We start from the raw sequence: 23,503 nt of genomic DNA, 5'->3' as shown, positions 1-23,503 counted from the left end.
ACTGATTCTAGCTATATATAAATTTTTTGGGGCTGCTAACTGGTTTTTGCTAAAGGCAATACTGCCCTCTAGTGTCCAGAAGGCAATTCCAATTTGTAAATTCCTTGTTTTATGGTTTAGACTCTAGCGGCTCTTAGAAGAATAAATAATCATTATTTAAGACTTGGTTTAGTTTGTTTGCAGGCATGAAGTCGTTGGATCAGTTAACTTGGGATTATACTGGAGTCAAGAATTTGTTTACTACCTATCTCTCATATCTAAGGGGTTCTTTTTGATATTACTTTCCTCTGTTTATAAGGAAAGTGTTCCCTATCTTTAAACAATGTAAAACATTGGATCATTGCCAACTTTTAAAATACTAAACCACTATTCTCTTTCCTTCACTTTTGTAACTGATGTGTCATTTTTCATTTCATTCTGGATATGAATCGTAATTTCTTTTGCCTGTGTTTTTTCTTCACAAGCACGCCTTTCATATAATGATAGAGGTAAGATGCATTGATGTTTGTTTTATGGTTGTGGAACTTTCTGTGGATGCATACTAAACATTTTGTTCTTAGATTTTTGTTGTTGTTACTGCTTTACTGTGCATCCTCTATAACTTATACATTTATGTCATAAAGGGTTCTCCCCCACCCAGCTTTTATTATTAAAACATGATTGATTTGACTTAGTAATGGCTTTTAGTTTTAAGGGACTAACAGTATTTATATTTATTTAAGGTAGGATGTGGAAAAAACTATTTTACTTGATTAGAAGTTAACACTAATGGCTCCATTAGTCTCAAAAACCTTGTATTGGTTAATTTTTATAATATGTCATTAGCTTAAATGTCAGCATGTGTTCATTTTTAACAGGGGTCGATTTTCTAATCCAGCCCGTTGTATTTAAATGTGAAATAGATATTTTTAGATAGCTTCATCTTTGGCATCTTTAGTAAATGAACTAGCTACAGGAGTATAACTTTTGATGATATATTGCTATCTGAGGTTTAAGCGTTTAATTAGATTAAAATTCATCCTTCAAATGGAGAACTCAGAATAAGTTAAATGATCAGAGATGACTTTGTAGCTTCCCACCTCTAATAATTTATTCCACTGTTGGTTATAGTAATGATATTAGGTAGAGGTTTGGGGGCAGGGGATTACTTTTTACAGGTTATCATTTCAGTATGTCTTCTCAACCTGATGTCTTCTGATACCATAATTTTCATATACAAATGAGTAAAGATGAAATGTAATCAGAACCATGTTCTAATGCATATCTTTTTAGTTTTGCAAAATAGCATGGATGTTGTAAGAGAACTGGACATTTAGGGAAGGTTTTAGGAATTCTGAAATCCTTATAGTTGCCTCTCTGCTCCCCATTGGTTTCTCTGTGTAGCCAGGTAAAGCCATATTTTGTGGATGACATCAGAAATTGCTTGTCATTTATGAAATTGGTGTCTACATTTGTCTTCCCAGGGGCTTATATATTTTAAAGGTATACATTTTTATTTTTAGAATCGAGTATTGATTTTTTTGTGAGTAAATTACTATAATGCCAATTAATTAAAAATCATTTCTAATATTCTTAGATTATAGGATGAGTAAAACTTAGAGATGAATTTAAAGTTTCATTCTAGTAATTTTTTATTTAAAAAGGCTTAGAGATTTTATCATCTGTGCTACAGTTACTCATTTTTGAACCCAGTCCTTTGAGTATTAAAGAATATTATTTAAAATTCCATTGAAAAGCTCATGCCATTACTAAAGTTTTTGAGATTCTACCCCATGAAGACCTTGTAGACCTTTTTCTCACCCTTTCAAAATTGACCAGTATTCTTTTTAATTGAAGCTTTTACCTTTTAAGTCATTTTGACAGTAATATTTTTCTGGCTGTTACTATACAGTATTGAATAAATTATGGTAAAAGGGTGATAGATTATTTCTTTCTGAAATAATGGTAGCTTAGAAACTTGTTAAACAGAGCCTTGGGAATGTATGGGAACTTGAAGTATATACATTTGGAAAATGCATAATGAACTTTTTTTTCTAAATTTAGATATTGAAAATTATGTTTTCTAAAATGTTATACTAAAATCGTAGTTTGAATTGCTAACATATTAATTGTGGATTAAAAAATCTATATCTTATTTTATAGATTGAATCATATTCGTGTTGTTGGTATCCTTTAGAACAAAGAGTGGGTAATGTGTAGATTAACTATGGAGACATTACTAGTCAATATACATAAAAGCTATTAAAAATCTTAATATTGAATTTAGCACTGTATTCCCTCTACCTAGTTATTTTTCCTCTTCAGCTTTCAGCCATTTTCTGCATACTTTAGTTTTTAGTTTTTGACATCCCCTCTGGTTTGAAACATAACTCTCTACCTTACAAACATTTTCTATTTAGTTTAAATATGTCTTTATGCAGTTACACAATAACTCTTCGCCCTTGAGGACTGAATGGTTTCCTTTCCTCTAGAAGAGCAGTTTTCAAGCTTTTTTTTCTCCTTTCTCCACATGCATATAAGCAGTCTGCTCCAATCAGTAGAATCTCTCAGACAGAGATGATCACTTGAAGAATGAGGGAGGGAGGGTATAGTTTTTAATAAAAATTCTCTAGAGGTTCTTGTGTCCCCTCCACTGAGAATCACATTTGAGAGCCTATCCTTCCTATAAGATTTATATCTGACTTCCTTGACCCGTCACTCTACTAAACAGAAACGTTCTTTCATGTTTTGAATGTGGAAAGGACAAGAAACTTTGTAGACAAAAAAAAAAAAGTCTGAGTTTGAAATGAGTCACAAGAAGTCTTCTGTTTTATCTTACTGTTTAAATAAGAATTCTAAAGCCGTTTTATAAAGATGGTCTCATTTAGAAGAAGAAATTGCATGTTTTTCCTATATAACACCTTGCAATGTTTCTGTTGCTGAGGTTCTTTCTAGTACACAGTACACTTTTAAAACTCCTGAGTGGCACCAGTGAGCGGAGGAGTGATGCCTAAAGAAAGCACTAACTGTCTTTGAGGCATTAGAAGAAGAGATAAAAAGAAAGGCAGAGAGAGATGCATTGATCTGGGATCACATAACATTTCCAAGTGTCTGAAGTGCCACCCAGTGTCATCATATCAGTTGCTTTTGCCACAGAAATTTTAGTTCCTCTTCAAAATACTCATTATGCAGCCCTCCAAACCCTTCTGTTGCTTTTCTCTGGAAGCTTTCCAAAAGGCTTCCTGCATCTTGCTTTAGTTGCAGATAGGGAACTGAGAGAATGCTTTCAATGAAGGGTTGCATTCTGCTTTGATAGGATTCCCTTGTGGTTTGTAGATGCTATATTCCCATTTATATATTATGTTTGCTCTATTTTTAAAAAACTATAGCAGTGCACGTTTCTTTCATATACCATATCCTGTTATCTACTGTGATGACCACTTCTTTTCTGGATTTTTATTTGTACTTCTTTGCCAGTCAGTTCCAGAACACAGATAATTTTTTTATCTCGGATCAAAGGGATGAATTGTTAATATGTTTAAAATTAGAATAAACCAAACAGTTTGGTTAAAGAAATATTTACTTACATATTTCCTGTATGTGCTTTGTATTTGATATACCTATCTGCAATGTGTTTAAGAATGACTTGTGGGTATCTCTGAGATTAATGAAGAAAAAATTTAAACAGTCACTGGAGAAAGTAATAGATCTTAAGGAGAGGTTTTTGCTGATACATAGTCATAATTTGCTGTTTCTGGCACCTTTCAAATCATCCTCCTCGAAGTACACACTGGATGAAACAAATGAAATATTGTTAGGAGTATTCATAGTTAACAGAAAATCTTAGTGGGGAAAATTAGTGAGACTGGATCAGAAAGATTTTAGATCTTTTCTCCTGTGGTACATATAAAGCAGTAATGCTGAACGTTATTATGAAAGCTCTTAATTCAGGTTGCCTGCCTTGTGATCACTATAGATAATTAGTAATCTAATTATGGCAAAATTGAAGTTAATGTCATCCATATGTGTTTACTGTTTCTGTCAGTTGACTTTTCAGTATACTCACTTTTTTTCTCATTTCCAGAGTTGATATGTATCATATTCTGCTTATTTATAGTATTATTATTATTTATCTGTAGGACCCAGGACCACCCCCACCTTCTCCATTACTAGGTTTGAAACCACTGCAGTTATTAGAAGTGAAAGCAAGGGGAAGATTTGGTTGTGTCTGGAAAGCCCAGTTGCTTAATGAATATGTGGCTGTCAAAATATTTCCAATACAGGTATGTTTATTGCAGTTTTGTCATCTTTCATATATGTTTTATGGCTAGGTCATCATAACTCAGAAATAGTCTCAAAACAGAAGCCATATGTTCCAAGGTGGTTCTTTGTGATACTGGGGAAAGCAGTTAGCTCTTTTAATGCCTGCCTTTGCATCTGAGAGATTGAATTGTTAGTATAACAATCATTATGTTTGTGTGGAGTGGTGGAATTAAATGAATGCATAGGAGATCTTTTGCCAATGAAAATTCTATCGAAATGTTAAATACAGATAAGGATTCCAATAAACAAGTCTAATTGAGTGGTTAAATTTTAATATCCCCCTACATTGTCAGAAAAAGCAAACAGAAAAACAAAAGAGTAGTATATTTTGTTTTGGAATTGGTATTTGGAGGTATATTACCAGACTTGACTTACTTTCATTCTACTTTGAGTGTTTAATTATTTCAGTTTTTGTTTGATGCATTTTCAGAGGCAATCAAGACTTCAAATAGTTGGTTTATTGTTGAATTGTTTTTATTTTAAAGGTTGGCCGGACTTCTCATAAAACTCTGATCTAATGTACCTTTGAGCTGTTCTTTTGTTTTGTTCTGTCGGTGGTACAGGTTTATGATGATTCTGTCCTCCCCGTCTCTTATATACCCTGGCGTCTCATGATGTCCTTGGTACTGACGTCTTGGTTGGATTTGGTGTTACAGGCTCTACCACTACACTTAGAGAGTGGATCTTTCTTTTTCCAAAGTTGTCATATAAGCAATTTCTTTGTCTTAATATACCTAGATTTTAAGCTTTTTACCTCCTCTGTTCAGTCTATGAACTGTATTACATAGAGTTTATGAACTATATTACATTTTTTTTTTGGTAGCTATAAACCACAGTTTAGTTTTCAGAGAGAAAGTGTATTCTATTGTGCCAAGATTCATAAGTGAGATAAGGGAAGAAATTATTTCCATGTGTAAGGAAGCATAAGGATGAGAGAAAGGCATTTGGATGATATTAACTTAAGCCCAACAACAGCAACAACAGTAGCTAACATTTGATTGTATGTTTTTCTTGGGTCAGGTAGGGGTGTTTTACATATATGAGTGCTCACTAATATGTGTACATATATTGCCCACATGTACGTAAAATGCAACATATAATACAACAATTCTATAAGACAGACACTACAATGCCTGTTCTACTTAATGAGGACACTGAAGGATTATGTAACTTGCTAGAGGTTAGTGGGAGAGCCAGGATTTAAGTTTGAACAGTTTGGATGCAGAGGATATCTAAGGGTTTCTAACCATTATGCTGTGGTACCTCTCACTATTACTGTCTTTTAGTAGTGAAAAGAAACTAATCTTTTATAAGAAGATACTTAGTAGACATGGATCGCTTGCAGGCACAAATGAATATATGGTGTCTTAAATTATTGCATTGCATATCTATGCCCCTTGCTTTCTCATTGACTTTGCAGGGTATGCTAAACATTTTTTGAAGGATGTTTGATATTATGTTAGTTTTTGAAAAGAAGATGTTTTCTATTTAGAGGAAGTCATTCTGCCTGAATTTCATCTTTCAAGGAGATTATTCTGAATAGTACCACAAGTAGCTTCACACCATGATGAAATTACAATGTAATACTTGCAGTAACTTATGTGTTGCCATTGTAAGATACAGAATGCAGCATTTCAGATCAACTTCTGTGTTTGTAAACTAGAAACACAGAAAAGTACGTTTTGAGGGAATGGACAGGGCAGGCATTTCGTATAAATTTGTTAACCTATTGTCAGAGCTTTTTTCTTATTACAAAACAGAACAAAAATTTTTTAAAATACTTTTTTTTTTGTTTTGTTTTGTTTTACTTTGGAACTTATTTGAGTAATCTCTTAGACATGGTTTATTTACCCGTATTCCTTGTGTTCTTACTATTCTTTCTTTTTGACTCTAGGACAAACAGTCATGGCAAAATGAATATGAAGTCTACAGTTTGCCTGGAATGAAGCATGAGAACATATTACAGTTCATTGGTGCAGAAAAACGAGGCACCAGTGTTGATGTGGATCTTTGGCTAATCACAGCATTTCATGAAAAGGTAAAACTATTTAACGTTTTACTTTAGTAAAGTCTGAATTGGCCTGCGTACCTAATGTTGGCTATAAATCCCTCAGCGTTATTTTTCGAGACATGTTATAGTTGATTAATATTTAACCTGAAAATAAAAATCATTCTTGAATAAAAATGTTTTAAAAGGTAGTTTATTTTAATAAAAGAGAAAAGATGGCAAATTTTCAACCTAAAACCCTACTCATATAAACCACCCTTTTGTTCCTTATTTCTTGTGTTGTAATTACTCTTACAAACATTTATTTTAGTATAGGTAATGCTTAGTAATTTTCACTTACCATTTACAATTCATTTTGATTACATGAACCATTTTTTTCAGTTTTAATCAGTCTTGCTTAGTGACAAAACCAGAGTCAGGAAATTTATCTCATCTTTGATCTGTCACTAACTTGCAGGGTAATTATCACCAACACATAATTGCTAGTTTTCCTCATTTTTTCTGCTTTTAGAGTCAGTGTGAAAGTACCATTAATGAAGTAGGAAATTATGTTTTTGGTAATTGGTTTCATCATTGTGAAATGTAAGTGGTTCTTTTACTTCTGTTAATTCTTGACCTAAAGGACAACAATAATCTCTAGAAGAATATTCTATATATTAGTTGTTGTTTTATGTTGTTATTTTGTGTTCTGCTAGTCCCACGATGTAAGAACTCTATAGTCAGGATATTTTAACTATTAAAATATTTTCTAGAACCTTAGATATTCAGCTAGTGTTTAAAACAAAAAACTTGTCTTATGGATTGGTGGAAATTGACTATTCTTGTAACAAAAGTTTAAAGCTCTGGTATTTCTTTCTGGTCAAATGTTTATTAATGTGAAATGGAAGGAAATTTTAACCATTCCAGAAAGATTGTTTCTTGGATATTATTTTTCCCTGAAAGGAAAGATAATGCTGCCTTCCACACCTTCTTATAGGTAAAAAGAAAAGTCTCCTTATACATACGGCCTTTGTCAAGAATGTAAGTTTCTATTTTTCTGTCTTTTTTTAGGGTTCACTGTCAGACTTTCTTAAGGCTAATGTGGTCTCTTGGAATGAACTATGTCATATTGCAGAAACCATGGCTAGAGGATTGGCATATTTACATGAGGATATACCTGGCCTAAAAGATGGCCACAAACCTGCCATATCTCACAGGTAGACTATATTTGTATTGTTTTCCCAGGTAATTGAGTATACATTTACTAAACTTTTAAGCCCATGGGTAAATTTTAATTTTTCCTTTGTTATTCAGTCATGCTTTACAAGACAGTTGGTTTTCATTTGTTTTTTAAAGTTAGCTTTGAGATTGGCCAGGAAGTATTTTGGATAATGTATATATTAACATTATTGGTAAAGTTTAATGATCTACTTCATCTCATTTCTGAAAGCATGATTGAAAATAAACTATATTTTCTCAATCTCAAAGGAAAAAGACATTTGTTTTACCTCAAAACGTGATATACACTTAAAGATGATTATAAATAGGGATTATTATCCAAGGGCATGTAATGAAGGAGAGACTTTGAATGTCTCCCTTGCTTGTTTTTTGAATGACCTTATTATCTTTACCCTGAGCCAAGGTAGAGGGAGGCATCACTTAAACAGTTGTCCAGTGAAGAAATAGTTCTTAGACCCAACACTTGTCATGCCCGCAAAAGGAAAAATGATTGCGTCTTAAACATGGAATTCAGTTTGCCATGTATTTAATTTTCTTGAACGTGGGATTCAATTTGTCGTCTTGTGTTCAATTTAAAGATGGTTGTTTGAAAAGTAGGCATTAACTGATTCATGGAACAGGTACTTAGCTGAGTGCCACCAGGTGATGTTTTAGGTTGCTGGGAGCCATTATTGTAAGTCAGCATCTAATTTAAGTTCTGATTTTGCAAACTTTAAATGACGTCTACCTCAGAAATAACTCACTCTTCTCACTTTCTTACATGCAGTCTATTGGCCTCTTCTTGGATTTTCCCTTGCCCTACCTGGCCACATAGGGAATTAATCCTTAAGAATCCCCAGAGTTATTAAGAAAAGGTCCTGAAAGTCTTTTGAAACTAAGATTGATTGGCTTTTATAGCATTTGGGAGTGTCTACTCGTGCTTTCAATATCCCATTCTTGGTCTATGTATCTGTACGTAAATTTAACCACTAGTCATGGCATAGATGTATTTAATTAGGGTATAGTAATCTCTAGGATGAGCCAGTTGAGACAGGTGTGTAGAAGAGGATATCTTATTGCCTTAAAACTGTTACCCTTTTCAGAACACCAGGATCTAGCTAGAGCAGTGTATGTTTATGGTAAAAAGTTTCTATTATCCATGCCGTAAGATGCTTTTCTACAACTGGGTGGAAGAATATAAGAACCTCTATAATAAGGGATTATTCTAAAATGTAGGTCTGTACCAATAAACAGAAGGCCTCAATTCAGCAATATTTTAAAAATTTCTTCATTTTGGTTTAAATTTCAGTTTCTATGGGAGATTGCAAGTAAGAACTCTAAAATATTATCTTAGAAAACAGTAGTTTTGTGATTGGTAGGTGGGTGACATAGGTAACATATCTTTTTGACATGGCAAATGTTTATATAACTGCTTTATAGATAGGATTCCTTCTTATTGTCCATGTTATGAATAGGGGTTTGTCACTGTGCTCTTGTGTTAAAGGCTACGTGGGGGCTCTGAGCTTTTTCTTTCTCCCTTTCTCTGCATTTCATAATTTTAAGTAACTATTTTTTCATAGTGTACATATTCCCCCTCTTTTCTGCTTTCAATAAAAAATTTAAAACGTAACTTGTCTAAACTTAATTTGAATACTCTTTTTATTTGCAAGGGACATCAAAAGTAAAAATGTGCTGTTGAAAAACAACCTGACAGCTTGCATTGCTGACTTTGGGTTGGCCTTAAAATTTGAGGCTGGCAAGTCTGCAGGCGATACCCATGGACAGGTAAGGATGATGATTATAAAATATAAGAAAAAATAAACTTGTCCCATATTTTCTTAGAATGGCATGTCAGGACTGAATTAGTCTAAAATTGTTGTGGTGGTTAAATCAGCATCTAACAGTGTTATGTGTTAAAGTTTCTGAGGAAGACATTTTCATACGATGGTAGAGGACTCAGGTGGTTTAGATTAAGCAGTTCATAAAACAATAACTTAGACACGTGTCGTAGGATTGTTTTTGAAAAATTGATCAAAGAATAATCCAGCACCTTTTAATAGACCTCATTCTTAGGGAATTCTTCGTATGAACTCAGTAGTTTTAGTCTGTTAGTTCTTTCACCATATTAAGAAGAGTGGAAGAATAATTAGTCACTATCCTTACCTACAGTGTATTAAATTCCCTGTCCATTTTCCCATGCAATAATAGTTTATTGCTTCTTGTTGTTTATTGCTTCATTCATTTCTTTAATCAACGTGATGGCTTTTCTCCAAATTCTCTCCAGAGTTCAGAGCACTTGTAAACCCCTGAATTAGGTAACTCTGACACCTCTGTATGCCTCTATGTGCACAGAGATCTTAGTAACAGGAACCTCTAGGAAGGCCAGAAGGGAAAAGAACATTATCCATACATTTTATTCTCAGAAACTTTGAGGCTGGAAAAGATGTTTTCATTCCTACAAGGTCACCTTTTATTTTTTTTATTTATTTATTTATTTATTTATTTATTTATTTATTATTATTTTTTTTTTGAGACAGAGTCTCGCTCTGTCACCCAGGCTGGAGTGCAGTGGCATGATCTTGGCTCACTGCAGCCTCTGCCTCCCGAGTTCAAGTGATTCTCCTGGCTCAGCTTCCCAAGTAGCTGGGATTACACGCATGCGCCACCATGCCCAGCTAATGTTTGTATTTTTAGTGGAGACGGGGTTTCATCAAGTTGGCCAGACTTGTATTCAGCTCCTGACCTCAAGTGATCCTCCCACCTTGGCCTCCCAAAGTGCTGGGATTATAGGCATGAGCCACCACGCCCAGCCAAGATCACCTTTTAAATCAGGGAAACCAGTTCAACCTAAAAGGTGACATTTTCTACAAAGCTAAATGATTCAGGCCTTTGACATTATCATTTCTTCACCTTTCATATCATGTAAATTATTTGACCAACTAATTCTTAGCTTTCTTTTCCCTAGCATATCCTGTTGGTTCCTGAGGACACGTTTTTTTAAGCAGTCATGGCACCACAATTTTTGGCAATATTGACTAACGGTTTAAGAATGTAGTTTGGGGTAATGGTCAGTAGCCATATAGCTCTAGAAAAGTTGACTGCAAATGTATATGGGAATGGAGGCAATTTTGTGGAGAATACTACCAAGGTTGTGTAGGAAGCCTGAGGACAAACTTCTAAGCTAATTGAATGATTGACTATCATAAGACTAAATTCTGGGAACATATTCTTAATTTGGTACCTCATAAGCCCTCCTTCCCCTATTTTTTGAGAAAAAAATTTGTGACTCATTCATGTCATATTTTAACTCCTTCACAATTGGGTTCTATGATTAGTTAAAAATTAATTGCTTACAGTAATGACTCCTCGACTTTAGATTTCATGGACCAGAAAATTTCAAAAATATCTGGAGGGACTTGCATGTTATTGCACATTTTATATAGTACAAAGAACACATATAAAAGAGGTGACATTTTATATCAACATGGTAAATAAACCATAATCTTGTAATAAAAGAGGTAGGTACTTAGGATGGCATACATTTACCTTTAAGAGAAAAGTAGGTTTTAGGGAAACAGTCACTGATAACACAATTAAAATAATTATTCAGAGTAGTAAATTTTTTAAAAGTAGAGCCACTTTTCCCTTTAATGTGTTCTACTTGAACTTTAATGACCTGTCTTTATTCTTAAAACAATCTCTGTTACATGTATATTTGCATAAATTGCCCAACTTTTAATCTAGAGTAGAGATTATAGCCACCTAAGGATGGAGCTTTATGGACATACCAATATCTAGACTGTTCTCTAGTTCTGATATATCGTAAGTATGTTGTGATGTACCCAGCTATCTCACAAATATTTTTAAGCATTCATATATGAATGTTGTCAAGCACCAACCAAAGCTAGCTGTACTAGCTTAGTAACCATAGTTACAGTACTAAGAAATACCAAATTGTTGGGGACAGATATAAATAAAGGACTCCAAGACAGAAGAATTTATGAATAAACAAATACATAGATTTTGTACAGATAGAACTTTTTAATGTCAATGTGTCCTTTACTTAGCTAATTCTTTTTACAATATTAGTTTTTTTTTAATACAGAGAAAAGGCCTCAAAAAAGTTTTTTTTTAAGCTACATTTCAAACAGTATGCAAAGGTAAAACTGCAAAGTATGCAGCATCCTTCTCCCAGCTGACCATCGGTTCAGTTTCTTGTGATTACATCCAGAAAGGGGAACATAAAAACTTCTAAGTCTGTACCAGCATAATGTCTGTTTGATGTATTCTTTAAGTATACACAGAAAGGATCTTACTATTTATACGCTATAGTCTGGTATACCTTACCCTGGTAATAGACCACATTTGGTTTTGATTCATCTTACACAATCATACAGTGTTAGTTCATAAAGTTAATGAATGAGTACTCTTTGCTTTTAACATCTTTTTCAGGTTGGTACCCGGAGGTATATGGCTCCAGAGGTATTAGAGGGTGCTATAAACTTCCAAAGGGATGCATTTTTGAGGATAGATATGTACGCCATGGGATTAGTCCTATGGGAACTGGCTTCTCGCTGTACTGCTGCAGATGGTAAGGGAAAAAATATTTTTAAAAAAGATATATATGCCTACCACACATGTATGAAAAGGGATGATACACTCCAAGGTAATATTTTAAAGTACAGTTTTTTTTTTTCTTTTTTTAAATTGACTCCAAGAGGTGGTAGAGAATTCAGGAGGCAGAGGAGCAGAGTGTGGGGTAGGACAGGAAAGGAATTGCTATGTATTGATCCTTTACTAGCTATGTTACTGGACACTTCACATACCTTAAGGTTATTTCCTAAAAGAACTTCAGAGGTAGTTATTATGCTTTACATATGAGGAAATTGAGATGCAGAGAAATTAAGTAGTTTGCCTACTTTAGCCTCAAACTGGTGAATGATGAAACCTAGATTTGAAACTCTGATCCAGACATAGGGAGAGGTCTGCTTTAAGGTCGTATGGGTCGTGCCCCCCAGGTTAAAGGGTTTCTATTACTTGTTCTTGTTATTGAAGCCCATGTTAAGTCTTATAGATATTTGTTTTTATTTATTTATTTTTCTGGGTAAACTTTCAGACGATATTCCTAGTGTGACAGAACTATAGTGTTTCAAGCACTCTCTCTTTAGTATTCCTTCATAAGGTCTTTACCCTGTCTTCAAGTATGTTGCGGCATTTTTTGTTTTGAATAATATAGGCAAACTTGCTGACTGCTGAACTCCTAAACAGATGTAAATGAGCTCGATCTGTTTATTAAGTTTTAATTTATAATTGTCTAAAGCCTTCCTGTGATTGTCAAAGACCATAGGAAAATTAACAATATTTTATTTTCTGAGTACGGTAATAGGCTCTCATTGTAGGACAGATTGCCACTGGAATATGAAATTCAATATGGGGTACTAGTAAAGGGAATTTAGTAGAGTGCTCAGAAATGGGCACATAGTCTATAGGCATCTTCCAGGATTGAGGGATTGGCTTGGGAGTCAGTGCTAAACCTACGAAAAGTTGAAGCAATTTGGGAATGATTTTAGAAGTCTTTAGGAAGAAGAGTAAGAATTCAGAGTATTTTGACTCAAAGTGGAAGAGGAATTACATTTATGATGTGCATTTATGGAAGCAGAAGTAGGTTAGATGGCAGATATTATAGGAAAATATATTTTATAAGAACTTGATTAATATGAACTCTCCATAGCAAATCATTGGATTAAGTAATTTAGGAGACACAAGACCCTGTTCTCAAGTAACATACAGTTTAGTTAGGGCAATAAAATATATCCTGGACAATTAAATCTAGAGTAAGTTAAGTGTGAGTTGTCTAGCCCATTCCCTGGTACTTAGGTATTCCGTAAATGTTTCTGGATGAGCGCAATACTTAAGAAATACAAGCATGTGTTTTAGGAGTTTAGGGGAGAAATTGCTTTGTTTATGGGGAAGAAGAGTTATCCGAGAAGTTCTTTTGGAAAAAGAAAAGGCTAGATACTGACTTTTCTTAAATACCATGAAATAATTTCAGAGTCAGGCATTTCTGACTCTTATGTCAGAACCCAATTCTTTAGTCAGAAATTGGGGTAGAGAGGATAGTGTGAGCATTAATTGCTAAAGTAGGTGCTTTCACATTTGTTGATGGTTACTTGTTTGTTAAATGAAGTAGTTCTCAAACTTTAATGTGGCATACCAGATTCTTAGGAATCTTGTTAAAATTTAGATTCTGACTCAGTAGGTCTGGGTTGAAGCCTGAGTCTACATTTCTTAAAAACTAAGCTACCAGTTGACGGCAGTGTTGCTGGCCTGTAGACCACATAAGTGTTGGTTGAATAGACACCTTAGAATGTCAGTACTCTGTCACTGGAAGTACTCAAGCAGAGACCAACTGTCCAGCCATAAAGAATTCTTATATTTGAAGAGGGGTAAGTTAGATGACCCCTTTATGATTCATTGTATTCTATCCAGGAGTATTTACTGCATTTCAAGAGCTTCACAAAATTTGTGTTTATGCACACATATAGCTGGTCACTGATATTGCTCAGTGGTGACCTGTGACTGTCAAAGTAAGGCAGTCCAGCAATTAAAACCACAGACCTCAGAGTTATTCAGAGAGTTGGGTTCAATTCCAGCTCTACCGTTTAACAGCTGTATGTTTTTGTGCAAATTATGTAACTTTTCTGAGCTGCTTGTAAGGTAAATAGAGGTAGTGCCATCTTAACCCTGTGAAGTAAGTAATATATGTAAAGTTCCTGATCAGGATAGGTGCTCACTGGATATTAGTTATTATTAACTCCTAAATACAGTTTTCTATTTATCTGAGTAGGCCTAAGAAAAAAGGAATTATTTATATTGTTTAATCTTGTCTATGAAGGCACATCCTGACTTGTTGGAACCCCTAGTTGGAGAGCCTGTTTGTGATTTTTCTAAAAAATTAAACGTACTTTTTGGCAGCTGTTTTGAGGGAGTATAGAGAAGAGGTATGACTCTGAGGTGCATAATTCCTCATGTGGGGCATGCAGGGGGGTTGGATATGCCATAGAATAAGCATGGTTATAATACATTGAACCTAGAGTCTCCAGAGATGGAAGCACCACTGTTAACATTCTGATCTGAACTGTAAGGATTGAGTACCCTAAAGGGATATTATATAACCTTAATTTACAAATACTGATTGTTCCTTATGTCCTCTATGCAGATGGAAATAGGCATCCTTTATACCTAGATAAGAAAGCTCCTTATACAATCTTTAAGGAAATTACATGCCAAATTATAGACCTTTTCATTTCTCATATGTTAGTTTGGTCACACTATGGTATAAGTACAGTTGAGAATCTGTTTCTCTTCTGTCCTCATAACATGTAAACAGTTGGGAAAAGGTGACAGAGTATATTTTAGAAAGTTTTTACCAGTTTGAAAGTCAGGAGGATTTTAATGAAAATGATTTATTTTTCTTTTCTTACTTTTCAGGACCTGTAGATGAATACATGTTGCCATTTGAGGAGGAAATTGGCCAGCATCCATCTCTTGAAGACATGCAGGAAGTTGTTGTGCATAAAAAAAAGAGGCCTGTTTTAAGAGATTATTGGCAGAAACATGCTGTAAGTTATCCAGTTAGCTTTTCATTTGAAATTCCAATAAAACACTTTTCAGAGAAATTATTTATCTCTGCACATTTCTCTTTCTTCAAGTATTTTCTGGGAGGTGATCTTCACACAGGATATTCTAGAGTTCTGGATGCAGAATTAGGGCTATGTCTGTATACCCCTGAAGGTGATTGTAAACTTATAGAGCTTTAGAGGGCTTTTGTCTCAATGGTCCTGCGCAGAAGAGTGTGTCATCTAGTTTCCCAGGGAGAAGGCATGCCAGACTCGGAACCTGTGGATAGTTGGGTAACTTTGCTGATGACCACTTCCAATATGATAACATTTTAGAAAGTGTATGAAGCACCAGGTTTTTTCCTCTCTATGGGAGTTTGTTGTAGCCTTTTGATTTCAGCTTAGAGAAGACTTTCAAGTCTTAAGAGTGCTTTAAAACTAGAGACCAGGCACACAACAGTATTGCCTGGTTATTTTGGTCTAAATACAACTAGAAACATGGCTAAAACCAGGCAGATAAATCTCAAAAGGGGCTTTCTGCTCTTCTGTTTAATTGGAAGATAGAAATGCTGATCCTAACTAAGAAAACAATAAAAATGATTAGGTCCCCCTTTATCCTTGATTTTTGAGTCCATTTGAAGGGTTAGCATTGAAATGACCTGGTTTGTGAACAAGGGATAGAGTTTTTTTTTTTTTTTTTTTTTTTTTTGGGAGTTAAAAAAAAATTCCTGTTGTGATAATCTCATGCTTAAAAAGAAAAAAAATAGTTCTCTTTATGCTTTTCTTCATGATTCTGCACATGGTATTCAATAAAAGTGAATGTTGACAGAAACTTCTTTGACCCAGAAAACTAGCCATTTCTTCATGAAATTTTTATTCTATTTCCTAATAGAAAACAAAAATTGCTGTGGCGTTTGAGTATGTTTTTCTCCTTTTAGGGAATGGCAATGCTCTGTGAAACCATTGAAGAATGTTGGGATCATGACGCAGAAGCCAGGTTATCAGCTGGATGTGTAGGTGAAAGAATTACCCAGATGCAGAGACTAACAAATATTATTACCACAGAGGACATTGTAACAGTGGTCACAATGGTGACAAATGTTGACTTTCCTCCCAAAGAATCTAGTCTATGATGGTTGCGCCATCTGTGCACACTAAGAAATGGGACTCTGAACTGGAGCTGCTAAGCTAACGAAACTGCTTACAGTTTATTCTGTGTAAAATGAGTAGGATGTCTCTTGGAAATGTTAAGAAAGAAGACCCTTTGTTGAAAAACGTTGCTCTGGGAGACTTATTGCATTGCCGACAGCACAGATGTGAAGGACAAGAGACTAAGAGAAACCTTGCAAACTCTATAAAGAAACTTTTGAAAAAGTGTACATGAAGAATGTAGCCCTCTCCAAATCAAGGATCTTTTGGACCTGGCTAATGGAGTGTTTGAAAACTGACATCAGATTTCTTAATGTCTGTCAGAAGACACTAATTCCTTAAATGAACTACTGCTATTTTTTTTAAATCAAAAACTTTTCATTTCAGATTTTAAAAAGGGTAACTTGTTTTTATTGCATTTGCTGTTGTTGTTTCTATAAATGACTATTGTAATGCCAATATGACACAGCTTGTGAATGTTTAGTGTGCTGCTGTTCTGTGTACATAAAGTCATCAAAGTGGGGTACAGTAAAGAGGCTTCCAAGCATTACTTTAACCTCCCTCAACAAGGTATACCTCAGTTCCACGGTTGCTAAATTATAAAATTGAAAACACTAACAAAATTTGAATAATAAATCAATCCATGTTTTGTAACAAATTCACTGTGTTATTTAAGGGAAAAAAGGTAAGCTATGCTTAAGTGCCAATAGTAAGTGGCCATTCGTAAAGCAGTGTTTTAGCATTTCTTGTGCTGGCTTGTAATGTAGGGAAAAAAAGTGCTGTTTTTTGAAAAGATGGTGTCATTTCCCCCTTCTTCCCATGTTTTAAAGCCCCATCTTATATCCAGTTCCCAAAATTTGCATACTTACCTAAGTATTTTTTTTAGGTGTGCTGTGTTTGGGGAATATTTGAAAATTTAAAGCATGATATAAAATTTTTTTAAGTGAGCTGTGACACTGGAAAGCTCTTCATTTTGTCTTTTAAAATAGAGTTTTTTCTATTTATATATGTAAAATTGTAGTGTATTTCTTTTCACCAAACAGTGTGTGGGACATTCTTTATCACTGTTTAGGATCACCTCAGGAAGTGTCGTTACCCAGAATTCCTCACTGTCTGCTTTGAGACTTGTAACTTTATCACTATACTTCTGCTTGGTGCCATCTTGTCAGAGTAATATTTGATGTCTGTGATATGTAAAGAATTATCCTAGGATAGAGATATTAAACGTTAAGCAGATTTCAGATGTTACTGCTTTAAAACAAATCAGGGATAACAAATTAAACATATAACTTAAAATATGCAATGACATTTAGAGGTAACCAATGTTGATATAGGTAACATAGCCTAGCCACCGCCCCAAAATTGCTTTTACAACTAACACTGATATTAATTTAGGATAGTTCATGCCTTATCCTTGCTAAGAAAATGGAATTGATGGTAGGCAGGTGCCAAAGTGCTTTTCAAAACCATATTATGTTAGAATACAATTGGATTCTTCCTCAGATTTATACAGGCCAAAGTAAAACATTAATTTCCTGAATTTCCAGATTACCAATCAACAAATAGCCAGTATTATACCATGTTATTTGTCAGGTCATTTTAAAATCCATACATTAATTTTATAAAAGAATTTTTTACATGTCACTGTCAGGAGCTCACTGTGAATGTGTTGTCTTAAAATGGTTATTTAACCACACAGTACACTACATTTTACATATATGTACGTAATCTCTGGGAATAGTAAATTATGTTACTTATAAAAAATACATAGGTCAACAGACTTTAAGCAGGGAGGAGAAGAAGAGTAATAGCGTCTGTGTGCCGCAGACCATTCAGAACTGTCATGCGTGTCCCCATGGTCTCATTGTATTCCTAGCAATTCCATTTTCAATGTTGAGTTCACCTCTATTTCAGAGTACTTGGTCTCTCAGTTTCTTGATCTGGCTTTGCTTCCATTTAAAAACTAATCAAGAAGGGAAAATATTGAGAATGTGCATACAAGAAAATCATTAATTTCCTGAAGATGAATTTCTACCTGTTGTGAACATTCAACTTTCTTTTTAAAAGTTAAAAAAAATCAAAACAAAAATAAACAAGGGATATTATGATGAATGTTTGGCTTATGTGAGTACTAGAGATAAATTTTTTTAAAACCAGTTATTCACCATATAAAATGTTTTCAAGTTAGAAAAAATTTTTAGGAATCCTGGTTATTGTATTTAACTGTAGCTAACCAATTTTAAAACTTGTATTCTTTTGAGAACTATGATTAATAGAAAAACTTTTTTATAAGCAGTAAAATAAGAATGTTCCAGTGACTACCTGTCCTTATACCTAGTCTTGTTAAAACTTTCTTTTGCAGGGTATTTAGTGTTTGGTTTACAGTCAGTGCAGAGTGGGCAAGTTAACAGAAAGTTTGAGCTAGAGATACTGGAAAAAAAGAAAGATCAAAGAATGAGAAAAATGGTGATCCATTTTGGGGCAAACTGAAACCCCCCAAATAACTCTTTCCTCATGTGTATGGTGCTCCTCATGACTCGTCTTGTATTTTGCCTTTCTGATACCCATCAGAACTGCTGCTGCTCTAACTTATACTCTTTACCTTGCCCAGATCTCCACGTAAGGAATGCTTTATGATCAACTTGCCATAGGACTGATGGATTAACCAGTGTTCGGCTTTATTTGAAGTCTATGCCCTGCACAGCTCTTGTATGTATTTTAGATGCTAGAAGTTTTTTTTAGCATGTGATGTGTGATTCTTGTTTGAATTCTAGGTACCTTGTGAATTCCAGAAAAAGAGACTGTGCCTCATGATTGTTAGTCCCATGAACTTGCACTATCTTTCATGGCGATGTTTTGAAAATACAATCAGGAAAAAAACCAACACCTTTGGAATTTAAAATAGAATCATATCATGAAATTTAAAAAGAATCTCTTTGGTCGCGTTTCCTCACCTCTAAGTAACAGCTACATTTAAGTAAAATGCAGGTGGTAGGGAAAAAAACCATGGCCAGATGGTGGTTTAGTGGAATAAACTGATTACTGGTCTTTTTTTTTTTTTTTTTTAAAGAAAGAAGCGTCATCACAGATACTTTCCAATTTCTCTTTTTTACTTTTTTGAAAGATTACTTTTTAGGAACATTTGGTATGATATGCATAAAATTATTTATCAATTTGTGGGCAAAATGATACAAGTAGCATCTTGATTGAACATCATTTACCTCAGATATTCAACCAGCAGTACGTTTTTTATGCAGTCTCAACCCATATCCCATTTGTTACCTCTCAGAATATTGGTAAGCAGTTATTTTCGCTTTACTCTGTATTTCTTGTGTTTTGGGCACAGGTTATTGTACTACTGTCAAATCGTACTTGCTATTTTTTCTGCAAGTATTTAACAGAAAGCTTAAAATCCCCATAAAACCCCACCTTGGATAAGTGATTGTTAAATATTGTACAAATAAAATGTATGCTATCCCCATTCCATCCCCAAGTTAAATAAAAAAAAATGAACATGGTATGATTTGCATATGCAGTTTTTCTTTAGCTATGTGTTCTTAAAGAGGGGAGTGGTAGCTTTGTAACTTACAGTGAGGCTTACACCTTGACAACTGCCAAGAATGAGGATAGTGGTGAGTGAAGGGAGATTTGTTAATTATGGTATTTCCCTCTATTATCGTCTAAACAGATTATATTCCCACTCAAGTATGTGTGTTGGTCCTGCCAGTATTAGGAAGCAGAGGCTTGTTGGCATTGTGTCACACAGTACACACCAATGGATTCTCAGATTTTCTAGGGTAAAGGTGAAGGACGGGGCAGCACTTAGATTATGGTGGTTTGAAAGAAACAGAATTGCTTTCTAAACCAGATGAGGCCGAGAATGCGAACCATGGTGAAATATGCATGGAAACTCTACAGAAAATACTGAAGTGTTTCTTACAGTGTTTTCTGCAAAACAGTGATTCGTTAGGACATTAATAGGTATTATGTTTTCAACATGTACAGCATTATGATACAGTAAGTTTGGACCAAACAGGCATTCATTCCCCAGAGTCTTTCACGTGCACGAGAATCAGTCATTTTAACAAGAATTCTGTTTCTGGTGGGCCACTTGGAGGGAACACAGATGTAAAAAACACACTGAAATATTCCTCCTTCACCTGCTTGTCAGTCTGAGGTAGTCAGATTAAAAAGCAGTTTGTGCTTTTTTGGTTCTATTTTTCCTCCTCTAGTAAATGAAGAAAGTATCTTGAAGCTATATGTGTAAGTTTACATTATTCTTGAACCGCTTTTTAAACTAGGGTTTTTCAGACTTGTTTTTATTGATGACAGTTCAAGCAATTTAAGAGATGAAGTTAGCTCAAAACTCTTGCAAATAGACTTTAGCTTTTTTGTATGAGAGAATATGGAAAGGCCAACAATCAACACTGCTCCTCCCCACAAAAATGCTTTGGGAATATAATAGGCATATGCTTCATTTGTGTAACTTTTCCTAATGTATTTTTTGAATTTGCTTTTAACTGTTTCATGTTTACCTCAATTGGTACTTAAAATCTGTATACTTGGTTATTGATAGATCTTCTGTAGCTCTTACGCAGCCAATGAGACAGATGAGGGCTGTCAGCTTTTAAGTGACATCTTAAGCTAATACGAAATTGCAATCCTCAAGTCATTTCATGAGGCTGTTACCCTTTAAGACAAATAATACTTTCCTCAAATAGTTTAGAAAATTTTTAAAAGGGTCAGTTAGAGCGTAAGTGTAAAATTCTTGCTTCTAGTATATAATAGTGATGTTACCATGTTAAGTATTTTGGTGAAATATCCCCTAAAAATGTGTAGACTATGGCACAGAATCAGTATGCAAGCCTTAGCCTGAATGAGACTGCTGAAAAGTAAATGACAGGGATCTGAATACTTAGAAGGTTTGACTTTTTGCAGGGAAGGAAAGGCTATGTATGCAAAAGAATATGTTGTAACTACTGAAGAGCTACTTTTATGCACAGAAATTTTTTATTCCACTTTGTATCCAAGATTTCATTAAAACATTGTGCCTTAGAGCATACTTTAAAAACTATTTGGTAAGGAATCCACTGTCGAACTTCAGGTTTTAATAGCACTGCCTTTGGTGTTAAACTGAGTTGAATTCCAAGCCTGCTGGCTATTCCCAGCATTGCCACTGCTTTGTTAGTTTTCTAATCTGTAAATAACAGTACCTACATCTCACAGGGCCTCTAACAGTTAAATGGATTGTAAGCTGTACAAGCATAGGGACAGTCTGTCTTTTGTAAACCTCCCATGCACACAGTAGGCAATCAAATATTCTTGAACAAATGAAGTCACTTAAGTGCTTATTAAATTTCATTTTAAATATATGCCTCTGTTAATTCATGGATCTTGGAACTTACTTAAAAGACAATGCTTTTACTGACATTTCCACATTCCTCAGGGATTTACTGTTTGATACAGGTTCAGTTAACATTGCCATACATGTCTCATTACTTTTGGGAGTGCTTTTCCAGAAATCTCTGGTACAGTCACGTCACTTCATGATGGGGCTATGTTCTGAGAAATGTGTCTCTGGGTGATTTCATCATTGGATGAACATCACAGAGTGTACTTACACAAACCCTGATGGTATATAGCCTGTTACACACCTAGGCTATACATACAGCCTAGCCTATTACTCTTAGGCTACAATGCTGTACAGAATGTTACTGTAATACTGTAGGCAACTGTAACACACTGGTAAACATTTGTATATTCAAACATAGAAAAGGTACAATAAAAATATAGTACAGTCTTACAAGACCACCCTCATATATACAATGTCAGGGACCAAAATGTTATGTGGTGCCATGACTATACTTGTTAAGAAGGCAAATTCCAATCCTTTTGACCTATGGTAAGCTCAACAATCTGTAATTTTAGAAAATCCTACAAGGGATTCTGATGTGGATGGTATGAGTACCACATTTTGAGATATCTAGAAGAAAAATCTTCAAACTCCTTGGCCTTTTCCTTCCATGTGAACCATCTTCTGACTAAGCTGGTTAGTCTCCTGAACTAGAAAACCTGAGTCTGGGATAGAATCCAAAATTTGCTTGTGGACAGAAAAAAACCCTGCAGCAAACCTACTGTACCAAAGGTTACTTATACTTCAGTTGTTACGATTGTTTTTTTACTCCTTTGGTTTAAGGTTTGTAAAGACATCTAGCTGTTAGGTTGAAGTGAGCTCTTCAAATAGACCATTATATATATGTGTTAAAAAAGCACATGGTCTAGTCCCTAAAACAGTCATATTTTATTCTTCTGAACTGCTACTTACAAAGTAATCTCAATTACTGAAATTATAAATCATGTAACTGTTCATGATTAAAAGGCAAGACACAGCCAAGACAGTAGACATGCAAGTCTCACATAAATACAAAAATATTTATAGAATGTTTAGTATTATCATGTTAAAGGACAATAGTTTTTCGTTCTCTACAGAAGTATGAATGAAATGCCAAAGTTGAAGTCACTGGTTATATTCATAACCAGCTCAGTGAGGATGTTGCCCACTGCCTCACATCTGTAGGACAGTTGGGATATTTCTGCAGAGCATTCATAATTTGAGTATTATCCAAAAGCAGTTTCATCAGCTGGTACTCTCTCTGTGAATTTCCTGAAGTTCTTTCCATGGGCTTTATTAATTCTAATTGTTGCAAGTGTTCAAAAGCCTGAAAGATGAAAGAAATAGTTTAGGTTGAATAGGAGAGGAGAGTAACAACTCTCCTGGTCTCTCCCAGAGAACAGTTAGTGTTTTGGTCAGCTGCAGAACAGAGTACTGGGAAACAAACTAACAACTATCAACAGGACTAAAAAAACTCTCACAACCCCATAAAAAACTCTATTATCAGGTAAAACAGTGTCAATGCACACTTATTTGTCCATATATTGTTGAATGTAAACATGGCAAACTTTAATTCAATATATACAATAACGGTTTTCTTCCTGGCCTCATTCTCTATCATAGTTCCTCCTAGTACTTTAATTAATAAAGTGTTTCCAGTTGTCTGTAAAAACCTAAGAATCAGATAAGACTTTCTGATCGATTACCTAAGCTACTCAGATTTGCATTTATATTTTGTCTGTCTCTACCTTTGCTTTGCTATGTGAAAAGTTAACAACTGTAACAAAGAGGGAGGCAGAAAAAGACCCTTGAGTCAACTAGGCATATTCAGCTGAT

General features: G+C 34.6%; 2 protein-coding genes across 11 annotated transcripts in view; one reads left to right on the top strand and one right to left on the bottom strand.

Annotated features, from left to right (window-relative positions):
• Nucleotides 1–19,798, top strand: part of ACVR2A (activin A receptor type 2A) — an 87,144-nt gene extending 67,346 nt beyond the window's left edge. For 2 of the 3 annotated variants that reach the window (XM_050752196.1, XM_050752198.1), the window contains exons 5-10: nt 4,119–4,262; nt 6,197–6,340; nt 7,361–7,506; nt 9,178–9,292; nt 11,960–12,098; nt 14,999–16,151. In XM_050752196.1, coding sequence (XP_050608153.1) covers nt 4,119–4,262; nt 6,197–6,340; nt 7,361–7,506; nt 9,178–9,292; nt 11,960–12,098; nt 14,999–15,327 — 1,017 coding nt within the window. In that variant the 3' untranslated portion in view covers nt 15,328–16,151. Of the gene's footprint in view, nt 1–4,118; nt 4,263–6,196; nt 6,341–7,360; nt 7,507–9,177; nt 9,293–11,959; nt 12,099–14,998 lie in introns of all 3 variants that reach the window. The other variant, XM_050752197.1, reaches the window with a different exon arrangement.
• Nucleotides 19,368–23,503, bottom strand: part of ORC4 (origin recognition complex subunit 4) — a 90,589-nt gene continuing 86,453 nt past the window's right edge. For all 8 annotated transcript variants that reach the window (XM_050752204.1, XM_050752199.1, XM_050752201.1 and 5 more), the window contains one exon: nt 19,368–22,994. In XM_050752204.1, the coding sequence (XP_050608161.1) occupies nt 22,806–22,994 (189 nt within the window). In that variant the 3' untranslated portion in view covers nt 19,368–22,805. The remainder of the gene's footprint in view (nt 22,995–23,503) is intronic.

Source organism: Macaca thibetana, chromosome 12 (genome assembly GCF_024542745.1).
Source record: "Macaca thibetana thibetana isolate TM-01 chromosome 12, ASM2454274v1, whole genome shotgun sequence".
NCBI classification, from domain to species: domain Eukaryota; kingdom Metazoa; phylum Chordata; class Mammalia; order Primates; family Cercopithecidae; genus Macaca; species Macaca thibetana.
Note: the sequence above shows the minus strand (reverse complement) of the source record. Positions and strands in the feature narration are given on the sequence as shown.